Genomic DNA, 24005 nt, shown 5'->3' with positions numbered 1-24005 from the left:
ATTCAGTTAGTTTTTATTCCTTCTTTTTTTCTTTTGTAAATTAATCAAAATACGCTTGGGATCTATAAAACAATTTCACTTATCTTTAAAATTTTTCTAAAACTTTTTTTATGGACTATAAGGACAAAAAAAAATAATAAAAGAAATAGCAAGGACAAAGTGAGCATTTTCAAGCTTCCGTCCAAAAATTATATAATTATCATCAAAATTTTTAAATTTTATAAGCACATCTTTTACAAAATTAATCAAACATTTTGAAATATTTTGTAAAATTTTAAAATATATTAAAAATATTTTATAAGCTTACCGAAACATCCTCCGAATCCAAACAGTTAGAGGAGGTTACGAAGATACCTTGATTCTTCAGCCCATTACCCTTGCACTATTGATAGACTAGAGTAGTAGCCCAATCACTCTCTGTAAGCCCATTCCAAACACAGTAAACTAATGGGCCAGCCCACTACAAACTAATTGGGTTGGTCAATATTTATGAGTGGCCCAACTGCTCAAGAAAATATTTGGGTCTAAAGAAGCCAATTTTCTTGTCTTCAATAGACAAATGAGTGGGAAAAATGTGGTGTTTGGTAAAATGAAATAAAGTAAATGATTAGGTTCCACTTTTTGACTAGTAAAAAAAAAAAAAGAAATTCATCTCACCACACTTTAATTCTATTCTTGTCCTCTTCAAAACATTGAAATTCAGTCTTGTTGGGAAATGTGCCTTTGATTGAGCCCCATTCCAAAGATGAAACCCCTCACTCTGCAAACTCCAAACCTAAGAGAGCCTCCACAATTATTCCAATTTGAAAGCTTGTCATTTGTACCATGTACGCATATGCTCCAAAGTCTAAACAGACACAAGAATTTCACAGACATTGTGCCCAGAAAGCTGCCATTTTGGAAAAGGACAACAGCACCAATCCAGCATTCATGTGTTCACACAACATATGCCATTTAATCAAATCTTGTCCCTTTGCTCAACATGTCTAGCTGTTTCCTCAGGTGCACCCGCCAACCACCCCCTGCCATCTGTCGTTCTGGTCCCACAATCACCTTCCCTCCCACCCCCTTTTAATCTTTACTCCACAATCATTCATTCATTTCCATCAAAGAAACTGCATTTATTTCAGCACCCTTTACAAAAAAGACTTGAGATTTTTTGTATCAGCATCAATAGTAGTGCATTATTTCCTCATCATTAATGGCTTACTCCATAACTCCATTCTTGATTGTTCTTTCTACCTCTATATTTATGTTGTTTTCATCAACGCCAGCCTTAGGCATAAACTTGCCAGCCTCTACTATTTCTGCTGCACCTGCATTGTTACCTGATCCTATTGCTCCATTATCCTCACCACCAGCATTATCTCCAGATATTGCTCCTCTCTTTCCTTCACCTGGAGGCTCTGAGCTTTCTCCAAGTGAATCTTCTGTGCCCCTTATCCCATCAAGTCCAAGCCCACCAAACCCTGATGCAATGGTGGCTCCCGGCCCCGGTACAGCTCTTGCACCGTCTGGTTCAATGCCAGATTCTTCTTCAGTTAGGCTGAATTCTCCGGTGTTGTTCAGTTCAATAGTAGTTTTGTTTGGTGGAATTTGGGTAAATGCTGCTTTATAGTGTGCAAAGTTGATGGCAAGTTGGTGTATCTTTGGTTCTGAGATGTTGAGCATTTGGTTCCTGTTTTCCTCTATATAGTAATTAATATTTGTGAACATTATAAATCAATTTCTTGGATTCATGTCCAGTAGTGTATAGATTGTTAGGTGGGGATTGGGCTACTGACGGGTTCTGCATTTGTATGGATTCTTGATATAGTAGAATAATGTGCTCAAAAGATTTCTACTTTGTTGCTTATATAATTGTTTCATCTTGTTCTTTTAACTTTGTGAAAGTTCTGTCTGCTCATACGACTCAGACACACAAGCAGAACAACCACACATCTTATCAGACTTTTACACCTTTTTATCAGGAAATTCAATGTTCTGCCTTTGTATATCAGAGAAAAATACGAGTAACATTTCAGATATTGATCAGTTATTGAATGAAAATGAGCAATTACTACACACGCAAAAGAATGTATAAAGGATACAACTTACAGAGTTACAGTAATGAATACAACTGATGGTGAAAAGAATGACTGCAACAATTTTAACAAATGAATGCCAGTTGAAAAAACTTCCTACCACGTACAGACTCCTACGGTGGGGGGGGGATATAGTTCTTACATGGTAATATATATTACATAGTATCGGCGAACACGGATTAAACAACACCCTAAAGAGCCACCAGATTAGCCTGTGATTTAGCAAATCCATTGAACAACCTCCCAAAGAAACCCTCTTTCAATTTGGCGTACTCAGGTTGATTTTCTTTCTTGGGAGTGTTCCTGGCAAGACATTGACTCAGCTTCACATTTTCTTCCCTGAGCAAGTCCATGGCTAAACTCAACTGTCTGATGACTTCCCTTTTCTCTTCATCCTTCTGAAGTAGTTGCTCCTTTTGAACCTTGTTTTCTTCTCTAAGCCTCTCCACTTCTGCCCTCAGCTTCATTAGCTCCTCATTGCCAGCACCACCTGACACTTCCTCTGTTTCGGACTCCACGTGGTTTTGCAGTATTTCTTCTTCCTCTTCCGGGTCATCGACCTCGGACTCCTCAGACTCCTCCGGTCCGTAGGCCTCAGAGTAGCTATCATATGCTTTGTCGCTCAAGCTCAATGATTTCTCAAGCCGATATTTGGTGAAAGACAATGGAGATGACCATGGCGTTGGAAGGCGAGTTCCAGATTCCGATTTGACTTGATCGTATCGCTCGGCTAACGAACGATGAGTCCGATAGAAATCTTCAACCATGCTAATGAGCTCTGGTCTCTTCTTGTAGTACATTTCTGCACGTTGGGCAAAGGAATCTGCGTCTTCCTCAATTATCTTCAGCATTATCTTTGTTTTCTCATCGAGCTCTGCCAAGAATTTCATGAAGCATGAATCAGATTAACAGTACAATTCATTATCAAGTTTGCCGTGATTCCTGCAGAAGGTAAACACATACGCAGAAAGCTCGTGCACAACTAACTGTTGCAAAACATTTTTGCATAAAAAGTTCAAATTATAAAGATCTCCAACGGTCAAAAAACCACCCTAAAGTAGGAAAAAAGCAAATGTATTCAAATTGCTGACTCAAAAGGGAAGAAATTGTCAATAATTCAAAACAAGGAAATTTAGCAAAAAGTAGAAAGGGGAAAAGGAGGATCACCAGCGAGTGTGGACTGAAGCCATGGTGACCGATTTGAAATGCTCTTGTTGTGACTGTCAAACCACCACCAGTGTGATGATTCCTTGTTCTTTGCCTCAACCATTTGATCTTCTTACCTTCAACAATTCAGAAATCCGCAAAGAAATCTATATTCCTTAACTCGGAAAGTAAGCTACAAATAGAAGGAAAAAACTCAAATAGAACACTAGGGAAAAGCAAGACAGCTAACACAATCCCACCTCAAGACACTGAAGACGCAGCACGTTCACTGTTTCACTAAATTCTTTGATGCTCTCGTACTGTTTCTCAAGATTTTTCCCCAAAAAAAGTAAAATCACCCGGAAAGTACAGAGTTATACAGGATCAAAGTTTAAACCTTTTTCTATTACTTGGTAAAACATACACAATCAACTCAATTGTAAGTGATTCTAAGAAATTACTTAATAAACAGATGAAAACACCGTATATTTCTGCACGCAAGAACATATCCATTGCGTGTAAACAAGATGGATACACAAAAAAAAATGTGAGCTAGTACATGAACCAGCAAGAACACCAACAGACACAGAGATGATTGAGAAAAGGTGGTGAGTTTTACCTGGAAATGCGGTCTCCTCTGCTTCCAAAACCGACGCCGTTTGGCTGCCACTCCCTCCCCCGCTCTCTCTCTCCAGTCTGAGAATGCCACTCTTATCAGTTGGAAGAGAAGACTCTGCTGCCAATTTAAACTCCAATTACCTAGAAATACGCAGTTTGTCTTACTCCCACTTTCTCTCCAATAGAAATATGCCACGTGTCTTCGACCCCTTGGGATTCTCCCCTCCCGGAGGAGGTGGGGCGCATGATAGCACATGCAAAATTCAAATTCTCGATTTATTGACTATTCTACCCCCAAAGCTGCGGCCTTATTCTCAATAGACCCAATACGATTTGGAACGAATGTGTAAAGGGTAGACACGTCAATAGAGATTTCATTTTCCCCCTCCCTAATTTATATTTTATGTAAATATTTTCCCTTTTCTTCTCTAAAAATGAATCTGAGTTGTTCGCTGTTAACGTACAGGAACGAGGAGCGTCCTCCTCAAATAGAAAAACCCATCCAACGGTCGAAAATTAGAATACGACGCCCAAGAAATTCAAAAAAAAAAAAAATCAATAAATGGTCCTAATCTGGGACGTCTTCGAAGGACAAAACTTGGGCCGAGACATATATAGATCATCTTGGCCCAAGCCCATTATCAATTTATTTTGGGTTGAAAATTCGAAATGTGAATTATGATAGTTGGAAAACAAATATTATATATATATATAGGTTAATGTTGTCCTTTTCGTAATATTGGTTAGAGATTTTGGTTGGAGTTTAGTAAGTGGTCCATCGTACGTTAGATGTTGGGAGGGAAAATGTAATATTGTAAGTTGAATGGCCGAATCAAAAGGCCGTGGCGTGGAGTTTGGGCTGGGGACCACATTATATGCTGCAATTAAGAAATCAGGCCCATTATCGACATTTTTAATGCTCATTCTGTGCTATGTTATTCCTTTTTCTTCAGACCAATGAATTCTTTTTAAACGAATAGTATAAGAAATTAGATTAATTATTTTTTTTAAGATAAGAATATTTATATGTTATAGTTTTATTTGAATTATTTAAATAAAGATTTATGAAATTGGGAGTAGTAAAACACTGAATTCATGTCTACTTGTGAGTATAGTGATTAATTGAAAGATTAAATTATAAAAAAAGATATTGACTAACAGCTTTTTAACTTTTAAATATGCATAGCATCTCATATATATGGTTATTTAAAAAATGATTATTTTTCAAAAAATAATTATAGTATTTTGTATTATTTAATTTTTACTGCGGAAAATGAGATATTAACTCCGTAGTAATAATTGAAATAACAATGCAAAAAAAAAACAAAAAAAATGGGGCCAAGTTTGATGAGATTTGGGGAAGAGTGGAATTTTGTGGATATTGGATTGGCATGCTTACGCAGGTTAGGTTGACCAACAACACTAACATCACATGCCTCACTCATCATTACATTTATATATGCATATATCTTTTCAATAATTTTTACAACCAAAATTCGGTTTGATTTGGAAGAAAAATAATGAATTGTACATTATAGTGTGGTCTTGTCTTGATTTCACCAGAGAGTTTTGGTCCGAGGATGATTATTAATTGATTGGAAGAGATTGATCCTTGCACGTTTTTGTAATCCTAGAATTAGGTCAATCACAATTTACATTCATGTGAATAAGGTTAGATGAATGTATAGTGAGGCATGTGATTTGAGAGGACCCCCCCAATAATCAATTCCAGTGATTTGAGTTTGGTAATTCCAGTTGACCAAACAAGAAATGCCCGCACCCCCTCCCTACCCTAATCATTCATCATCAACTATTCCAATATTTCAAATCAATTTAGCACCGAAATTGGTTTAACTTTGACATTTTCCCCTCCCTTTCACATACCTGCATTGCACCTACATATCTGGCCTACACCATCCGGAAATGGAATTGATACTCATTCTAATCATCCTCTATTGCAACTTCAACTCAAAATCCCGTCGTGGTTCAGATAACGATATGCTTGTTGTATAAAAAATTATAATATTTGATATCTAATTGTGATCTAACCATCATTAGAAAAATAGTAACTAAGATAATTCTATTAAAATTTACTGATATTTATCGAAATTTATACTGTAATTCGACTGACCCAAAAAATAATCAGTTAATGAACAAATTCAAATAAATATTGGGATATGAAAACTTGTTTAATTACTGTTTAATTGTCATAGCCATGATAGTTGTCTTACATTAGGGATAGTTGTAATTGCTGAATTTGAATAGAAATTAGGGATAAGGGTGAAGAGAGTGATGGTGTTAGGTGCATGCAGGCATGGGATGATGAGGTTAAACTTAAAGGCGTGTTTGTCGGTAATAATCAACCTATCATAAATTGAAGTAGCTAGGGGGCCTCCCATTGCCATTGCCAACACCTCAATTCCAATTCCAACTCCAACTCCTCTTTTTTGTTAATTCCCACTTTTAGTGTCAAAAAAGGAGCACATCAAACTAACTTGCAAAAAAAGACAACACACATACTTAAAAGTAAACTCTATTACCTCCTTTTTTTTTTTATTTTGAATAATTATATTTACATTCTTTGATTTATATTTTATTTATACAAATTATTCATATTTCTTATTTAATTATAAAAGTCATCCGTGATAGTCAAAAAAAGTATAAATGTAAATGATGCTAACGTCTTTTGATGATGTATATACAATTTGTTAATAATTAAAAATAACTTATGTAAATAGACTATAAATCAAGACCGTAAACACTGTTTTGTTATTCAAGTTAGAAAAGACAGTGGAAGGGCGGGCGTAGGGAGATAGAAGAGGAGGGGCCCGCTTATAAGGTATTTCCACTATTGGGCCCCCATTTAATTTGAGTTATAGTCAACTATTTTAATTGGGTTCCACTTTCCCTTTCTTGCCCCTCTAATTCAATCCTATCTTGTACTTTTTCTCATGCCCCTAAATTTTAGTTTTATTTGATTGAAATAACATCAACTCTTGTCAATAAAAAAACAAATTATGAAGATTTCAAATAAAAAAAAATAGATTTAGACGAAAAAATCAGTAATGGGATATTGCGTAAGCCAATATGGGGATAAAAAAGATTAGAAAGAGGTAGATTGATGAGCAACCAAGCATCCAATATTCATTCATACACATTCCCCTTTGTTTTACAACTTATAGGAACTACACTTTTCCTTGCAATTCCACTTACCTCCTCCTTTATTCTTCATATCCATTTAACCAACCCTACCCTACTACTAATCAATTCAATATCTATCTATTGTTACAAGCAACAAGAGGGGTGATTAACGTTAATTGAATTTCCAATCACGTGTTGCTGATTTTTATAGGAGGATTATTCAGTGGGTCACAGTTGGAGATAATTCAGCCGGTATTATATATTATAATCAATTCAGATTATAATGCTAATTAATTCAGTAAACCCCACCCATTACTTTATTTCCTAATAATCATCCACCCTTCCTTCGTCGTTTAGTGAATACCGTGTGCCCTAATTACATTCCAAACTCTCATGTCCCATTTCTGACCTACTTCTAATTTAATTATAACAAAATCATAAATCCCATGCATTCCATTCACACCAGAGATATTGATATTTGTCTCAATTTATTGTAATGCCAATTTATTGATCGGATTGATATTTTGTTTAATTTATTTATATCCACGTAATAATATAATTACGATTTCGTTCTCTATTTTAAAAGAATAAATAAATTCCCCCATATATATGGCAAAGGTAATAATCAAAGAATTTCGATTATTAGAGAGTCACCTCAACAACTCTGGCATGATAGGTTAAGTCATGAACAAGCTTGACGTCGTCATGAATTCAAATTCTATCATATATAATTGGACACATAAGTACAAGTTATGGTAACATGTAGCAGTAATAGTAGTCCCCATGTGCATCAAAATAACATTGGACCATGAAGCATGGCCGCCTAAACCCTATATATCTTAAATTTTAATTAATCACCAACGTACATATAATATATATTATATATATATAATTAGATATAATAAACTTTATATTAAATTTTAAATTTTTTGATAAACCCTAGAAATAGAATTTCATTTCCCAAAAAACACGTAGTTACGTGGTACTACTGTTGCATTTGCTACAAATATATATTATATATACATATATATACAGCAAAGTCCAATCCGTCCCATGAGAGATTCCCGGAGAGCCATGCGTGGGCTTAATAATTAATTCTCAATTATTTTTATCCTTACTAATTAATTAATTCATTAAGTTTCTTAAATCTCATTATCTTACTGCTAAACAATATATGTATCAACTTTACGTGCATTACAACTCAGCACACTCATTATTTGCACCTTAATTTCTCATTCTGACCACATAACATAATTTAATTATCGCCATTACTCATCATACAATTGTTTTAAGGGTATATAATAAAAAATTTACGTAAAATTTGTTATAATTATAAATATTTTTTATTATTCAAAAAATTACAAATACTTTGTAAATAAACTGTCAATTCAAAAGATATTTATAGTTACGACAAATTCATTTATAGTTTACCATTGTTTAAATTATGAAAGGTAAAAAAGGGACGGGGTGAAAATTCTGTAATTACCAAACACGCCCTTTTAATGAAGCCGACGGTTCTTGGCCAACATTGTATCTGGGCCCTTGATTTAAATTTTAACGTACTCAAATTTTGACAGAGGACTGAGTCTGAGTATCAGCTTTTGGACTCCATACTGAAACAGTGCCAACCCATTATATACTGTCCCTTCCACTGATGGAAATGACGATATTGCCCCCTACTTTACTACTGCTATGGGACTGATTGCCCGAAGGGTGGAATCGTCATTAACATATCATGAAAGAATAAGCAATGGCGTACGAGAAACATTTTGTGCAGAGTCCAGTACTTGCAAACATGGGTACACCGTCCCACCTAGTTTTATTTAAGGAATAATTACATCAACACTCATTGATCTATGATTTGTTTATACAAATTATTTCTATTTTTAGATAATTATACATACACTCACCAAAATATCATTATCACTTATGCAAACAACTTCTTATTTTTTTTAAAAAAATTACACATACACCCCTAAAAATGTTAGCATTATTACACAAACTACTCATATCTTTTAAATATCAGGAGTAGTTACTGTAATTATATAAAAATGAAGGTTGATTGTACAGATTAGGGATGTAAATGTAATTATTCTTTATTTAATCAGTTCAAAAACCAGTAAATTATTTATACAATTATTTACTAATTGACTTATACTTATATATTTTTTGAGTTGTTAATCTTTAGTGATAGGAAATAGGTGAATTTATTAGGAAGAAAGGCAACTGGCGTTATCACCTAAAACAATTAAACAGCTCCAATTCCATAAAAAATTTATGATGAAATATGGTCGGTGGGATTGCAGGTTGGTATGAGTTATGATGTGTGGTGGCGATGATAAATAAATTGAAATTCATGACTACATATTGTAAAGCTCTCAACCAAAGTCGTCTTTACCCGCCCTCAGATTATTGCTCTATATTTATTAATATGTAGTCATGAAATTGGGATTGAAATGGGGAGGGTGAGTTTTGGATGTAGATGGCATCAATAATGAAAAGGTAGATGAAGAAGAGTTCCCTTTGATAATTAGAAAAAGAAAAATAGGACTATTCACCCCACTTCCCATAATTCTCTTGTCAACTACTTTTCATCATAAAGTTATCATCCCCCCACTCAATTTCTATAATTACTTTTTGCTGCTTCTCTTTTCATCTGACTATATTTTCTTAAACATTTTACCAATTACAAAACTTAACATGCTACACATCACTTTTATATGTGCACATTTCTTTACACTCATATTAATATAAATATATTATAATATGTTGTAAAGTATTTGATAAAATAGTAGAAACTTATTATGATTATTAGGAATTACATATATATTTAGATTTATAAAATTCGATTTGAACAAAAATAATTTTTTATTATTTTGAGCATGTGAAAATGTTGGATTTGAATTTATTACGTAGCAGAATATGATTGGGTGGCAGTGAAATCATGATTATATTTTAACACATATCACATCACACCATACCTCTCTCACTCTACTGCTCTCCTAGTAGTAGATTATAATTTCCGTGGTGGTCCCATCCACAATCCCCTCCGTCAGATCCAGCCGTGCATTTTGAATCATGAGATTCCCTTGCACCATCAACACTATCTTCTTTATTCATTTACATTTCTTCCTAAAGTCAATCTTTCTTTTCAATTTACTCCTCATCACTCCTCCCATTAAATTCCATCAAACATATTTCTTATGTAATAATTATTTTTTTACTATAGAGCTTAAACAATAATTATTTGTAATTCATTTCCTTCAAAGCAAAAGAAGGGTTAGTGTTCATTTTAATTTATTGATGTTATTAGTATATAGTATTTTCATTTTTTATTTAAAAGAACTATAAATTCAAAATACACTTAAATTTTTATCGATAATTAACAATTTTTACTATGTCAAATTTACTTTTACGTTATGTACTGTTTAGTTATAATGTCGAAACAAGATGCAAGTTTCGAATTTGTATATTTATATATATATTATTAATTATTGATATAATTTATCTGGTTTGATTTAAGATTTATAAGGTAGTTGGAATTGAAAATAATAGTTAATTTTACCTGAAAATATTAACAATAAATTAGTATATGGCTCATTCAAATGTTAGTGCATAATTTTAAATTTTAGAGATATGTTAATTAAAAATAAAATGAGATAATTATTGCAAGTGAGTAATAATTCTCAAAAAAATAGAAAAGAAAAATTGTAAAGTAAATTTGATCCTACACAATAACAGATGTTGTATGTTTGATTCCACAATTTACAAAGTAAGCACATTTAAATCCATAAAATAAAAAATTATTTCATCATATCCCATAAGATAAATATTTGGGACACATCTAATTTTATAAGATACAAAATAAATACTAGGATTTTTTAGTTATGAAATTCCTAAACCATAAAATAAAAAAAATATAATATTGTGTGACCAAAAATCGTAATTATGCCAAACCTTCTCCAACTCATTCGTAGAGAAGGCTGACAGGCGGTTTCCTCTACTTGCTGGGCATCGCAGTCACAGTATTTCTACGGTCGCGCTTCGCTTCAAGCAGATAAGGGCCCCCACCGTTCAATCGGACGGTTGAAATACATCAAAGCCACGTGTTGTTCTCCGGATCCTCAACTCAAACACTAGTTAAAATCCTAACCTCACCACAGGTGACACCCAAATATAAAAACTCTAAAAAAACCTTATCTTCTCTTCTACAATACAATAGGCTTCTCATTCCACCTGACACCCTCTTTCTTCTTCTTCTTCTTCTCCTCTCCCTTCTACCTCTAGCTCTCAGATCCAGAGCTGAATATCTACCGTTTTAGCCCTCCCATGGCGTACTCGTTCCCGGAGGAAGTTCTCGAGCACGTCTTCTCGTTCTTGACCTCCGACAAAGACCGAAACGCTGTCTGCTTAGTGTGTAAGTCGTGGTACGAGATTGAGCGGTGGTGCCGCCGCCGTATTTTTGTTGGGAACTGCTATGCTGTCTCGCCGGAGATCGTGATCCGGCGGTTCCCGGAAGTTAGGGCGGTGGAGATTAAGGGGAAGCCGCATTTCGCGGATTTCAACCTCGTGCCGGAGGGTTGGGGAGCGTACGTGTACCCCTGGGTCGCTGCGATGTCGGCGGCTTATCCGTTGCTCGAGGAGATTAAGCTCAAGCGCATGGTGGTGACGGACGAGAGTCTCGAGCTGATCTCCAAGTCGTTTAAGAATTTCAAAGTTTTGGTGCTGTCTTCTTGCGAGGGCTTTACGACGGATGGTCTCGCGTCGATTGCGGCTAATTGCAGGTTTTTATTTGGAAAATGGATACTAATCTGTTCTGCTGTATCTTTGTCTGTTTGTTTCTGATGGAATGATATAGGGTTTTGTTTGTTTGAATGGGGATTCAGTGGTAATGTCGAAGGAAGTAAGGATTTTTGAGCTAATAAAAGCAAAATCTGTTCCATTTCTTGCTCTTACGTACATATTTCTTTTGCGAGTGGCAATGTGGTAATATTTTTGACTTTTATGGGTTCAATCCCAACATTGCGGTAGAACTTTGCCTTAGTTTCAAGATCCATTCTATTGCCAAGTTAATTACTGCGTGCTTCATTCTCAATCGAATATCAGATCTCATTAAGAATGTTATGTAATTTATTCCATTTCACCAGGGGATGTATGAGAAAGATCTGACTGTTTGTTGCCTTAGTTGGTGTTCTTCTGTTAGCTCGCGTTGTTTTGCTTTAAGTGTGAACCTAGCTGCTTAGAGTTTCTGAAAGTATACCGTCCTGGAAGAAAATTGGTTCTCATAGAGCATGCAGCCATTTTATTTACCCTCTGATTCGTAGATTATTCTTTGTTGGTTTTCCTTGGGATTATATGACTAATATTTTAATTTGTGGACACTGATGTTTTGGGAATTGACTTTATTCTATTTTCGTTCTAATGAATACTGACGTCTTTCCTTCTTTTATGCCTCTGATTTTACTCAATCTCTGGGGATCCTTCTGCTGACGAATTTAGTTGACGTTGCAAAACACTTCTGTGATGATCTAGTTATATGGTTAGACATACTGGGATAATTAAATTACTTTAAATGTTCGGGATGACAACTGTTTGTTACTATAATACTTGGAAACTATTAATACTGGTTACTATTGATTGATCTCTGAACATGATTTGTCAGTTACATATGCACACTGTAGTTTCTTTAGTTGATGTATTATCTTTAATGCAGGAATCTCAGAGAACTAGATTTAAGGGAGAGTGAAGTTGAGGACCTTAGTGGGCATTGGCTTAGCCATTTTCCCGACAACTACACGTCATTGGTGTCACTTAATATATCTTGCTTAGGCTCTGAAGTGAGTTTCTCTGCTTTGGAGCGCCTGGTTGCGCGGTCACCTAACCTGAGGACTCTTCGGCTGAACCGTGCTGTACCCCTTGAGAAGCTGCCTAACCTACTTCGCCGTGCCCCCCAGTTGGTTGAATTAGGGACTGGTGCCTATTCGGCTGAAATTCGATCTGATACCTATTCAAACCTGGCTGAAGCATTCTCAGCCTGTAAGCAACTCAAAGGCTTGTCGGGTTTCTGGGATGTGGTCCCATCTTATCTTCCAGCCATGTTACATGTTTGCTCTGGGATCACTTCGTTGAACTTAAGTTATGCTACCATTCAAAGTCCTGATCTTGTCCAGCTTGTTACCCAGTGTCGAAACTTACAGCGACTATGGGTATGCTACTTTAGCTGCAGAATTGCCAATTACATAGCAATGTCTAAGTTTCAATATTTTCATTGACTTACACTCAATCCCAATTCCTACGGGAAATATGTTTCGCCTACACCATCTTTGTTTATTACGCGCGTTGATATTTAGTCACTTATCCATGCCATTTTGCTGCATTAAAACTGTCAACTAATAAACACATGACTGCTGCACAGGTTCTGGATTACATTGAAGACAGTGGTCTGGAAGCTCTTGCTGCATCTTGCAAGGACCTGCAGGAATTGAGGGTGTTCCCTTCAGATCCTTTTGGAGCAGTACCTAATGTCTCTTTGACAGAACAAGGGCTTGTCTCTGTCTCAGAGGGCTGCCCCAAACTCCAGTCTGTCCTCTATTTCTGCCGACAGATGTCTAATGCTGCATTAGTTGCTATTGCGAGGAATCGTCCTAAGCTGATTCGCTTCCGACTCTGTATTCTTGAGCCTCGAGTTCCTGATTACCTAACCCTCGAACCACTTGATACTGGTTTTGGAGCAATTGTAGAGAACTGCAAGGAATTGCGGCGCCTTTCGCTGTCTGGCCTCCTCACAGATCGTGTTTTCAAATATATTGGGACCCATGCCAAGAAATTGGAGATGCTTTCTATAGCTTTCGCTGGGGATAGCGACTTGGGCCTCCATCATGTGTTGTCTGGTTGTGAAAGCCTTCGGAAACTGGAGATCAGGGACTGTCCTTTTGGGGACAAGGCTCTCTTGGCCAATGCTGCAAAGCTGGAGACAATGCGATCCCTTTGGATGTCTTCTTGCTCAGTAAGTTACGGAGCATGTAAGCTGCTTGGTCAGAAGTTGCCCAGGCTCAATGTTGAAGTTATAGATGAGAGAGGTCCACCTGATTCAAGGCCCGAAAGCTGCCCCGTTGAGAGACTCTATGTTTACCGGACTGTTTCTGGACGAAGGGTTGACATGCCCGGTTTTGTCTGGACTATGGATGAAGATGCATCCTTGAGATTTTCTTGAGCCACGCCTCAATTGAAATTTGACATGGTTCTTGCTTATGAATGAAGCAGCAGGTACATGCTCTAAGTGCTAATCGTACTATTTATTTCAGCAGGCTTTGTGTGATTGCAGTGCCAGTGGAAGTGGGAGCAAGCCCAACTAGGGGTTGAGAAGCTTGGGAGCTCAATTGCCATCAATTTTTCACTTGGCTGAGCTATTCAACGCAATCACTCACTAATAAAAATGTGATCTCTTGTTATAATGTGTACGGTAGAGAGTAACTTGTTTAGGAAAGTAATTATGTATACTATGTCCGGACCTGTGCCAGCTTTTGGCGGCTGATTTATGTTGTTTAGAATCATTCAATGCTTATATCTTTGAGTTGGTTCCATTATCAGATGTTCCTGGCAATAAATAGTGTACGTTGACACCCACAATGCGTGTTAAGCGCGAGCTATTTGGCCCCTGGTCCTTTGATGGTTTTTAAGTGACTGGTTGCTATGCATCAAATAGCCGCTGCATGCATTTTGCACTCGAATGCGGCTCTTAGGGATACGTCGCCCCAAATGTGATTATAGTTGAAATGCTATAGAACTTGGAATACTGATTATAGTTGAAATGCGATAGAACTTGGAATACATTTTAGATGTGAAAGAACTGCTTGTGTGTGTGGGTTTGGAAAAGGGCATGTGAGAGAGTATGGACTGATGCGGTACGGTCATACCCCTTGAACACATCAAGGAGTCGAGTAGATACAGATTTCAGTCACGCAAAAAGGGTCAACTGAATATCCGTATTACCTGATGCTACACTTGTACGTTTCTGTGTTTGCTAATCTATTTTTTAATTTAATTAATTTTATTTATTTGAAAAGGAGATGAGAAAGACAGAGATATACGGGGGAGATAGTAACATAACAGGAACAGAGACACCCCCACCAGAAAAAAAAGTAAAAGGAAAGGCTGACACCTGCCAAGTCACAAGTGGCCAATAACATATCTCCGTCCATTTCCCATTTCCCATCTCCCATTTCCCTGCCTGATGATTCTTTCCATCTTTATACCTATCTATATATCTATGGATTTCATTCACCTAACTATTTAAAGAGTATTTGTACTTCTCCACAATCTTAATTTTTGATTTCTTTACCTTCAAAAATTGGTGAATAGTATCAGTATTTGTTTGTTTTTTTTCCAAAAAAAAAAAAAAAGAATCAGAAAATAAGACACAAAGACTGGATTTTATTTTTCAACAAATTGCGAAATTGAAAAATGTGGCTATCAACCCAAGACCTCATCACAAGTTGCTTACCAAGTAATCATCCCATCAAGAAATAATAATAATACTTGTTCTGGAAGTTCTCCAAAATTCAGTAGTGACCCCTCTGGATATCTATCTGTCCAACATATTCTTTCATGGAATCTACTTTTTATGCAAAAACAGAGTTTTGATGGTGAGAAGATATATTACATCCTTGAATTATTGAATTGTACTTTAACCCTGAATGAGTGAAGGATGATAGATATGAATGTTTCTACCACTATCAAGAAATAGATTTTGCTCAAGGAAGGGTCACATAAGCAAAAGCAGTAGTAATTTTTGCAGGATTTTTTCATTTTTTGACTCTGACAATACGTGATGCTTTTTCATATGTAATTATGTTGTCCGAACAAGTCAATAGCTTTAGACATCTACATCTAAGGCCTCGAGTCATTAATGTCTGAGTCCCACTTTGCATTATGATCTTGTGGACAGAAAAATCTCATGGCCCCAAAAGACTTGTAGTCTTTTGCCTTGCACACCATAGCCCATCTAATCATGAAAGTCCTAATCTATGCTTCTTTTCTTGTGGCTTGTAGGCTTCTGCAGATAGCTTTCAAAGGTGGACTCTATCCGTTTCTTACTTTCTTTATTAGATTACTGACGAATTCATGTTACACACATTGATAATTGTCATATAAATCATCTAACTATTTGATGTATTAAACACCTGATATAGCATTTACAGGAACACATATCTTGCAAATTATTTGAATATTTCTTTTATTCAGACCTACAAGCATGCTTTATATTTTCTTAAATCGGAGGACCTGGGGAACCTCCTCGTAATCGTTCACAAAGAATAAGTGAATTTCATTGCGTCGTATCGTTAATCGCTTTGTGCTCGATTGAAGAAGAAAAAAGGGAATCACATCGCAAGCGAAAAACATGGCAGCATAAGAGGGACACTGCTAGGGGCAGTTCACGAATATCATTTCGCTCTTTGTAATTTGTATACAGAATATAATCTCGCTCTTTGTATAATTTCACAGTGACATGGGCCGTGTATTTTTAACAGTAAAAGCTACAATATATAAAGCCTCAGTTGAGTTTGGAGGGACATCACACATAACAAACCAAAAGGGGTTAACGCACTAGCTTTTTGGACCTTGAATTGTTTCCAAGATATGCTCGATTCTGTATTTCATAACGGGTTGACCGGATTTTGTTTTCTTAAACATTTTCTCCTTGAGAGCTCTTCTTCGAGCTTCAGCTTTTTGCTGCTCTTCCTTCTTTGCCTGAATCATGGCTTCCCGCTCCATCCTAGCTTTCTCTTCCTCCTCACGCTTCTTCTGATACAACTCTTGAAGACTTTGTGCAGTCTTCTTGCTTCTCTTGTTCTTGTTAACATTGTTATCACCTTCTCTGGTTTCGTTTTCACCCTGTAGCAAGAATTATAATTGCACATTAGAACAAATTTCTACAACAAATTCATGTAAGCAGTGAAGATTCAGATAGCACACATTGCTGAAGTGCCCACACATTAAGGTTCGTACTTCAGCACTATCTGAGGAAAGAAGAAAAATAGCTGCCCCCATCCCACCCACCACAAAACACACAATCCTAGAAGAAACAGAAAGGGATTGGATTTGGGAAAATATTCACACCTCTGATGGTCTTTCGGATGTGCATGGAACATCCAGCTGCTGTTGCTGCTTTAATGATCTCTTATATTTCTGCAAGTATTTAGCATTTCTGTAGAACTCTCTTTGCTTCTCTGTAAAACAAACAAATCAGTGGACACATGTATTTGGGTACCCAAGTAATTTCTCTCACAAGCATTAGTTATCTCTCGATTCTAGATATAATAATAAGGTCAGTAACACCTCCCAAATTAAAACTTTATCAAGAGCATAAGCATAAGAAGGCTACAAAGCCAGCTCAAGACTTCATAAACAGAAACCACATGTGAGTAATGGACGTGGCTGCCTATCATGGTCATGGCTTCTGTGGATTCAAAACGACCCCCCCAAATTGGTGAATTTAAGGCCTACCATGTAAGAAACTACTCATTTTCTCATACAAAATTTCTTCCTCGACTCCCACTGCACCCAGTGGTTCTCGCAACATGTTGTCTTTCAAGCTTCAGCAACCCCACCTTCCCCTCATCCCAACAACAAAGAAACTCAAACATCTAACTTCCACATATTACCTACCTTTCGGACCATTATCGGTTTCCAATATAATTTACTACAGTGGTTAAGGAGAACTAACTTCGTTGCTTCATACAATTAATCAAAGATTAAGAAGAACTATTTGTCCTGATGAAAAATTTGATGTATGAACCAGCCAGCACAATGCTTGCATGCCTCCAAACCCAAAATAACCCTAGCTACCATTATCAGCTGACTAAATCCAAACTTCCAAACGGAAAACTATACATCAGAAAAAAATAAATCAGACACTTTACTGTAACATCACTGGAGATACTTTCAAACGATGTTTAGCCTGAATGCTCACTCAGATTCAGCAATTTGTATTTTACCACCACGAGCACTTTAAACACCAAAAACTTGATTGTAAAGCATAACCTTTTCACTGAAAACACTGCTCAATAGAATCTAATTTTAATTGAAATCTTAAGTTAAACTCAACTCACGATATACTTCACATAACAACGCAAGGAAAGTGAAGAGCTTTACATAAGTGGTAGTCCATGATAGATAAAGAAAAGGAGTCGCATACTGAAAATGGCAGGATTGTAATTGTCATTCCTAGTCTTCGCATTGGTGAATGCTTCCAGCGACAAGCCGCCTCTCCCTCCCAACCTCTGCATATTCTTTTTCATCTTCTTCTTGTTCTTGATCACATCCTGCCCGCCCACCTTCCTCCCTTTATCCTCATTACGCTCTGAATTTCCTCCACCCTTCTTCATTATGCTGATCGATTAATTGAAAGTTTTTCGATCTATTTTCAAAGCCCTAATTTCATTGCCCTAAATTGCTACAAGAATCGGGATTTTAGGGTTTCTGAAGTATTCTTTCTCCTTTCCTTTCTAGGACCTTCCTTACAAACCAGTCGGCCCAATATGAGCGGGCCTTTGTCAGAGTCCACATGATTGGGCCCAGACATTTTTTAGGTACAGCTAAACTCAATCCCACAGCCCACAGAATTGACCTAAATTTACAATTTTACCCTTAAGATTTCTTCCGTTGTACATGTTGTAATTCCGTAATCCGTATAGTAGCATTTCAACGAATTATATGTGAATATTTCAAAAATACTCTTCACAGTAATTTGATCATTTTTTCTGGGACCAAATTTCAAGTATTAGTCACTTTATTAATTGCACTTTAGTCCCAAGATAATAGAGGTTGTTACACTTTCGATCCCATAATTTATGGTTTTAGCACATTTCGTCCCATAAACTAAAATTTATAGTATTTGGGACTATAAATGCTATAAGATTTTATCTTGTGGGACCAAATTTGCTATAATTTTTTATCCTATGATACCAAAAATACGATAACTTTTAATCCTATGGGATCAGATGTTTTCAACCTCTAAATCATGGGACTAAGAGAATTTTTATTCTTATTAAATGATATTAGAATTATGAGGAGTGTAATTCATGAATATGGATCGCCATAATTACTCGACTTATAAAATTTAAAAATGGAATGATACGTAATAAATAATAAGTTATTATGGTGAATTTTCTTCACCAAATGTTATTTGTTGAATTTTGTGCTGTAATCTTATCATGCAAATATTAATTACTTATTATTGAAATTTTTTCAAAATATATACATATATGAGAAAACGATGAAAGAAAATAAAAAGGGGCAAAATCCCACTTGAAGAAAAAAGACAAATTCAGTTAGAAATATGTGATGTTTGTGTCTGCTCAAAGTTGAGGGCCCTCTTTTTTATAATTCAAGAAATGTTAATTCATGTTCTATCATTTCTTATCATCCTTAATTTTTTCACTTTGCAATTATTTTGTGTCCTTTCATAAATCATCATATATATATATATATATCTTCTTAAATTATAATTACATATGTTGATTTATACCAAAAAATCGATTCATAAAAATTGTAATTTCATATATTTTAAATTATATATACACGGGCATAAAATGTGCAAAAATTAATATTGGATTAAATGTATTTTTGGTTTAGTGTTTTAGAGTAGTATTTTAATCCGACATCTTTTTGATTTTTCATAAAATCCAATTTTATTTTTTATTTTTATCGGAGTTCATCTTCACAACGAGAAAGGGGGAGTAATATGACGAAAAAATAGCTGAAATCGTAAAAATTAACAAAATATAAGACCCAAATACTATTCTAAAAACTTAAAAATATAAATATAAAATAACCTAAATTATGAGATAAAAAAATACATTTAAACTATTAATATTTATCAATTCAAATATATATTGATATTGCCACCACCAATGATGAAAAGGTGGAGTACTTTTTGTGCTTCATTTATTAAATAAATGAAATGATCAGTTATATCAAAGATCATTGCATTCCTTATGCTCCTTATTTCAATACATTTATAAAAACCAACAACTGTATGTATCTATATTATTATAAAAAGAAAAGACTCTTCACACTCGTAAACAACGATAATTATTTATTATATCTTGTGTGCCACAACAACTAATTATTTTAAAAGAAAACTATATATGTTGTAGTACCCAATTTTTAGATATTAAAATTTATTATTTAACTCATTTATTTCCTTGAGTAAAATTTAGTTATAACAGTAATTTCAATATTTTTTAATAAATCTATTTCTAACTTTCTCAACTTATGGTATTTTTTTTTTATGTTTTGGAAGCCACTATTTCATGATTTATAATCAACTTATTAATAAAAAAAATTAATTATTTATAAATTTTAAATATTTTTGGGATCGTGGGTGTATAATAAAAAGAAGAGAGTGGATTACCTAAAATAGAATTGATTAGTGATGGATCAATTTCATGAACCTCATTGATTTACATTAATTAATTAATGAACCATATATACATAACAACGTCAAATACTTTATAATTAAGATTCCATTTCTTTTTTCTGGTCTAATACAAATTAGCAAAAGAGATAATATAATATAATATATATGTGGGGTATTGAATTTCTAAATTAGTGATGCTGCTCCACCACGATATATAATTATATTAAGTAATTAATGATTTATGATGATGTAGAGCGAGCATCTATATAGGGTCTGTTAATGAAGTTTCATGGTAGGTGGTTAGGTTGGAGCACGACTACTCCATGGACTACTTGCTCCCCATAATCTAGAACCACGATTTCTAAATCGCGCTTGTTGTTAGGTTGAGTTTCTGATGAGTTCTCCTGAAGCTGAGACTGATGATCCACATCTTTGATGATATGATCACCACACTTGGTTTCTACAACTGCTGCGGGTAGAATCTGTTGTTTCCGGTCCTTGTACACCACGTACAATGTCATCTGCATGATCCCAAATATGAATCCCAGAATGTTTGGTCCCTGCAAAGGATTGCTTACATTATTATTATTTAGTACAAAACAAACAAATATATATCTAATAATAATAATAATAATAATGCAGTACTCTCTTTACTCACAGCAATGAAGTAATCCTTGATCAAGAAACCATACAAGAACCATACGACAGCGCATATAGTGAGGAAAAATGAGAGGTAGAATGGCATAAACTCCACACTTTTCGTACGTATAACCCGTCTCTGTATTCATTCAATTCACATCATGAACTCGACCCATATATATATATATATATATATTATATGATTAAAAATTATAGGAAAAAATAATTCAAAATTGAAATATATATATAATTACGTACGATGATGGCAAGCGGAGCAGCAAAAACGCTGACGGAGAAGGCAGCACAGATCCATCCAACGGCCGTCACTCTTTGATGCCCTCTAGCAAGCAAATATGTAGCACCAATCACAACTCCTAGTAATGATACATTGAACAAAAACAGCAGTCTGGTAGTAGAAACCTGCACATTATCAAAATAAAACTTTCCAAAATTACAAATTATATAGCTTTACTCTCTCTCTCTCTCTCTATATATATATATGATTCAATTAATATATATACAAAGTTGTATATATATATATAAATAATTAATTAAAATGAATTTGATCAAGATTAGAATTAATTACGTACTCGGGATACTTTGGTTGCGTAGATCATGTACACGGTTAGATACGCAATTTCAGTGACGCATCCGATGGTGTTGATTGTGATGAGGATGATTGAATTTTGCTTCAAAAATGCGTAATATAAATAGAGCATAGCACTGAACAATGCCACTGAATAAGGGATTGCTTGAAACCCCTCCGTCGATTTCTTCTTCCATATCCTGTAAAATGTGGGCCTGCAACACCCATGCACCCCAACTATATATAATAATTTGAATTTAATTATACACACATATATACATAAATATAACATCAAACTTACAGCGGTGCCAAGTAAACCAAGAACGACACTATATTGCCTGCAATCAATAAGAAACAAGAAATTGAGCAGTTAAATATGGATAGATGATTAAAGAAAGAAATGAATTAGAGGGATGGATGGAAAATGTACCAAGAATGCCGAAAGCATTGGCGATGTGAAGTGTAGAAAGAATTGGCATCTTCTTATTGTTGATGTTGGCAGTATAGTGAAGTTCTTTGGTTAATGTTGTTTAATTTGCTGGAATTCAACAAATCTTCACCGCTTTATATAGCCCTCAAAACAACAGTAGCACCCTATGATTTGATGGTTTGGCTTGCAGCTGTCTCATTACTGTTCAATTTTTAACTGAAAAAGCTTCACACCCACACCCACATATATTATATATATATATTTTTACGTTTTGTGTTGTTTGAGTATGTAACCTTCTTTCTTGATGAGCGCCAGATTACATACATATTCTGAAAATCTAGCTACAAAGTTAAGAAAAAGGTGTTGGATTTATATAATTCTCAATCAATAAATTTAAAAGAATGAAAGAACCTAAGTCCGCGGCGAAATTACAATTTTAATTCTGTAAGCTACGAGTTCAACACTTTTAATCCTTTGCTTTACAAAATTTTTGAAATGATTTTAAAATTGAGAAAACTCTACAATATTATTTGGGTTACAACACAACTTCAACTACCCTTCATTCTCACTACATAATTGCATGGAATGTTTGAGTAAATTATCTCCTTTATTTGATGTGTGCACGAGCAGCCAGCCCAAGGATTCATGGGAGTAATTAAGCCGCTCTAGAGCGGAAAATTCTAACACAAATCGAATTTAACTGAGCTTGAATTAATTATATGAAATATATCGTATAATTAATATACAATTCAAATTATAAAACATCATACTTATCATATGATTGATTTGGGTGAATGAGAGGCAGGCTGGTCTATTTCGTGAAGAAAGAAAATTTATGGGATGAAGAAGACAAAAAAAGGGGAATTGACGGGTGAGATTGTTTAAAGTAGAGAGAATGGAGGGCTGTAATTTGTGGGTAGGGACCCCAATGCCGTTACGTTTCTTTATTTCTTCTTTAAAGTTTAAACTGACTCCCACATTTGACACGCCTAGCCTTTACCTTTAATATGCCTTTTCTTCATGCACATATCCTCTTGTTTGCACTCTACTCCAATTTTTTCATGCTACATTCCATACCATACACACATTAAAACCCTTTTTCGTCATTTCCTCCTCCATTATTGTTTACTTAATTCCACGCACACATATATTTATGCGTAAATTCAAAATTTGTGTAGGGGTAGATGTGTAATTTCAATTTTTTTTAAAAAAGAATGTAATTTTTACCTTTTTAGAACGAAATCAATCCTAAATTCAATCATGTGAGGCCAATCAAGTTTAGCTTAACTTTTCTGTAGGCATTTTTAGTAATTAAAATTATTAATTTAAATATAACAAATAATAATTAGTATTTATTTTTTTAATCATTAATATTATTTTACAATATGATATGCTGTCAAATTAATAACTATCGAAAGATGATCAAGAAACGATACGCAGATAGGTATAGATTATTAGGGAATATACGTGAAAAATAGGGAAAAACCCAAAGAAAGAAACACAAATAATATTCATTTTTGGGAGAAGTTTTCTAGGATTTGGTGAAAAGCTTGTTTGCAAAAAAATTGAATTTTTTGCAGCAATGATTGAGTTATTAAGGGTTGATGATTATGGCCTTGGGTCGTTTTAGTGCATGCATTTAAGAAAAAATTGAAAGAACCAAATTTTCACACAATGACCCTCTTAGGCAATCATTTTTTTTTATGGTTGTCAGCGATGGCTAATAATTGATTTACAACTCGGGCTAGCTATACATGTCCATAATCTTTCTAATTTGGAAGATATAATGACGTTTAGCTAGTTAGGGAATTATCTCCATAAGGTGGTCAAGAATGCATCAAAGTCTCAATCTTGGAACAAATCATGCACGTTGTGTGTTCTTGAAATATATCATCCCTTGTCCACGTTCTTACCTAGCTACCTAGTCATGGAATATAG

The 24005-nt window shown here is 35.0% G+C and overlaps 5 protein-coding genes across 8 annotated transcripts; 2 read left to right on the top strand and 3 right to left on the bottom strand.

The window, feature by feature from the left end:
- Positions 1091 to 1882, top strand: LOC105163188 (classical arabinogalactan protein 26). Its single transcript, XM_011081442.2, has one exon. The coding sequence runs from the start codon at positions 1202 to 1204 to the stop codon at positions 1616 to 1618; it is 417 nt and encodes a 138-aa protein (XP_011079744.1). The 5' UTR covers positions 1091 to 1201; the 3' UTR covers positions 1619 to 1882.
- LOC105163186 (protein NETWORKED 3C) lies at positions 2057 to 3983 on the bottom strand. Of its 3 annotated transcripts, XM_011081441.2 has the most exons (4): positions 3850 to 3960; positions 3491 to 3550; positions 3252 to 3367; positions 2057 to 2958 (listed from the first exon to the last, which is right to left on the bottom strand). In XM_011081441.2, the coding sequence occupies exons 3-4, from the start codon at positions 3352 to 3354 to the stop codon at positions 2276 to 2278; spliced, it is 786 nt and encodes a 261-aa protein (XP_011079743.1). In that variant the 5' UTR covers positions 3355 to 3367; positions 3491 to 3550; positions 3850 to 3960; the 3' UTR covers positions 2057 to 2275. The 3 variants fall into 3 exon arrangements, with proteins under 3 accessions (XP_011079743.1, XP_011079742.1, XP_011079741.1); XM_011081440.2 differs by lacking the exon at positions 3491 to 3550 and having other exon boundaries at positions 3850 to 3983; XM_011081439.2 differs by lacking the exon at positions 3491 to 3550 and having other exon boundaries at positions 3252 to 3423; positions 3850 to 3981.
- Positions 11187 to 14575, top strand: LOC105163185 (protein TRANSPORT INHIBITOR RESPONSE 1-like). The gene is made up of 3 exons (XM_011081438.2): positions 11187 to 11773; positions 12703 to 13195; positions 13405 to 14575. Exons 1-3 carry the CDS (start codon positions 11319 to 11321, stop codon positions 14200 to 14202), a joined length of 1746 nt encoding a protein of 581 aa, XP_011079740.1. The 5' UTR covers positions 11187 to 11318; the 3' UTR covers positions 14203 to 14575.
- On the bottom strand, positions 16399 to 18475 carry LOC105163184 (rRNA-processing protein FYV7). The gene is made up of 3 exons (XM_011081437.2): positions 18187 to 18475; positions 17109 to 17218; positions 16399 to 16883 (listed from the first exon to the last, which is right to left on the bottom strand). Exons 1-3 carry the CDS (start codon positions 18374 to 18376, stop codon positions 16596 to 16598), a joined length of 588 nt encoding a protein of 195 aa, XP_011079739.1. The 5' UTR covers positions 18377 to 18475; the 3' UTR covers positions 16399 to 16595.
- On the bottom strand, positions 20540 to 22197 carry LOC105163183 (bidirectional sugar transporter NEC1). Of its 2 annotated transcripts, XM_011081435.2 has the most exons (6): positions 22068 to 22196; positions 21939 to 21975; positions 21642 to 21852; positions 21310 to 21471; positions 21071 to 21190; positions 20540 to 20972 (listed from the first exon to the last, which is right to left on the bottom strand). In XM_011081435.2, exons 1-6 carry the CDS (start codon positions 22114 to 22116, stop codon positions 20700 to 20702), a joined length of 852 nt encoding a protein of 283 aa, XP_011079737.1. In that variant the 5' UTR covers positions 22117 to 22196; the 3' UTR covers positions 20540 to 20699. The 2 variants fall into 2 exon arrangements, with proteins under 2 accessions (XP_011079737.1, XP_011079738.1); XM_011081436.2 differs by lacking the exon at positions 21071 to 21190 and having other exon boundaries at positions 22068 to 22197.

This window comes from Sesamum indicum, linkage group LG6 (genome assembly GCF_000512975.1).
Source record: "Sesamum indicum cultivar Zhongzhi No. 13 linkage group LG6, S_indicum_v1.0, whole genome shotgun sequence".
Taxonomy (NCBI): Eukaryota; Viridiplantae; Streptophyta; class Magnoliopsida; order Lamiales; family Pedaliaceae; genus Sesamum; species Sesamum indicum.
Note: the sequence above shows the minus strand (reverse complement) of the source record. Positions and strands in the feature narration are given on the sequence as shown.

Coding starts and splice junctions, on each gene's coding strand:
- LOC105163188 (XM_011081442.2), top strand. CDS start 1,202: ATGGCTTACTCCATAACTCCATTCTTGATTGTTCTTTCTACCTCTATA.
- LOC105163186 (XM_011081440.2), bottom strand. CDS start 3,354: ATGGTTGAGGCAAAGAACAAGGAATCATCACACTGGTGGTGGTTTGAC. Junction 2,959..3,251: donor GCTTCAGTCCACACTCGCTG/GTGATCCTCCTT, acceptor AATTCTTGGCAG/AGCTCGATGAGAAAACAAAG.
- LOC105163185 (XM_011081438.2), top strand. CDS start 11,319: ATGGCGTACTCGTTCCCGGAGGAAGTTCTCGAGCACGTCTTCTCGTTC. Junction 11,774..12,702: donor TCGATTGCGGCTAATTGCAG/GTTTTTATTTGG, acceptor TCTTTAATGCAG/GAATCTCAGAGAACTAGATT. Junction 13,196..13,404: donor GAAACTTACAGCGACTATGG/GTATGCTACTTT, acceptor ACTGCTGCACAG/GTTCTGGATTACATTGAAGA.
- LOC105163184 (XM_011081437.2), bottom strand. CDS start 18,376: ATGAAGAAGGGTGGAGGAAATTCAGAGCGTAATGAGGATAAAGGGAGG. Junction 17,219..18,186: donor TTACAATCCTGCCATTTTCA/GTATGCGACTCC, acceptor TTTGTTTTACAG/AGAAGCAAAGAGAGTTCTAC. Junction 16,884..17,108: donor CATCCGAAAGACCATCAGAG/GTGTGAATATTT, acceptor TTCTTGCTACAG/GGTGAAAACGAAACCAGAGA.
- LOC105163183 (XM_011081435.2), bottom strand. CDS start 22,116: ATGCCAATTCTTTCTACACTTCACATCGCCAATGCTTTCGGCATTCTT. Junction 21,976..22,067: donor CAATGCTTTCGGCATTCTTG/GTACATTTTCCA, acceptor TATTGATTGCAG/GCAATATAGTGTCGTTCTTG. Junction 21,191..21,309: donor CTGCTCCGCTTGCCATCATC/GTACGTAATTAT, acceptor GAATGAATACAG/AGACGGGTTATACGTACGAA.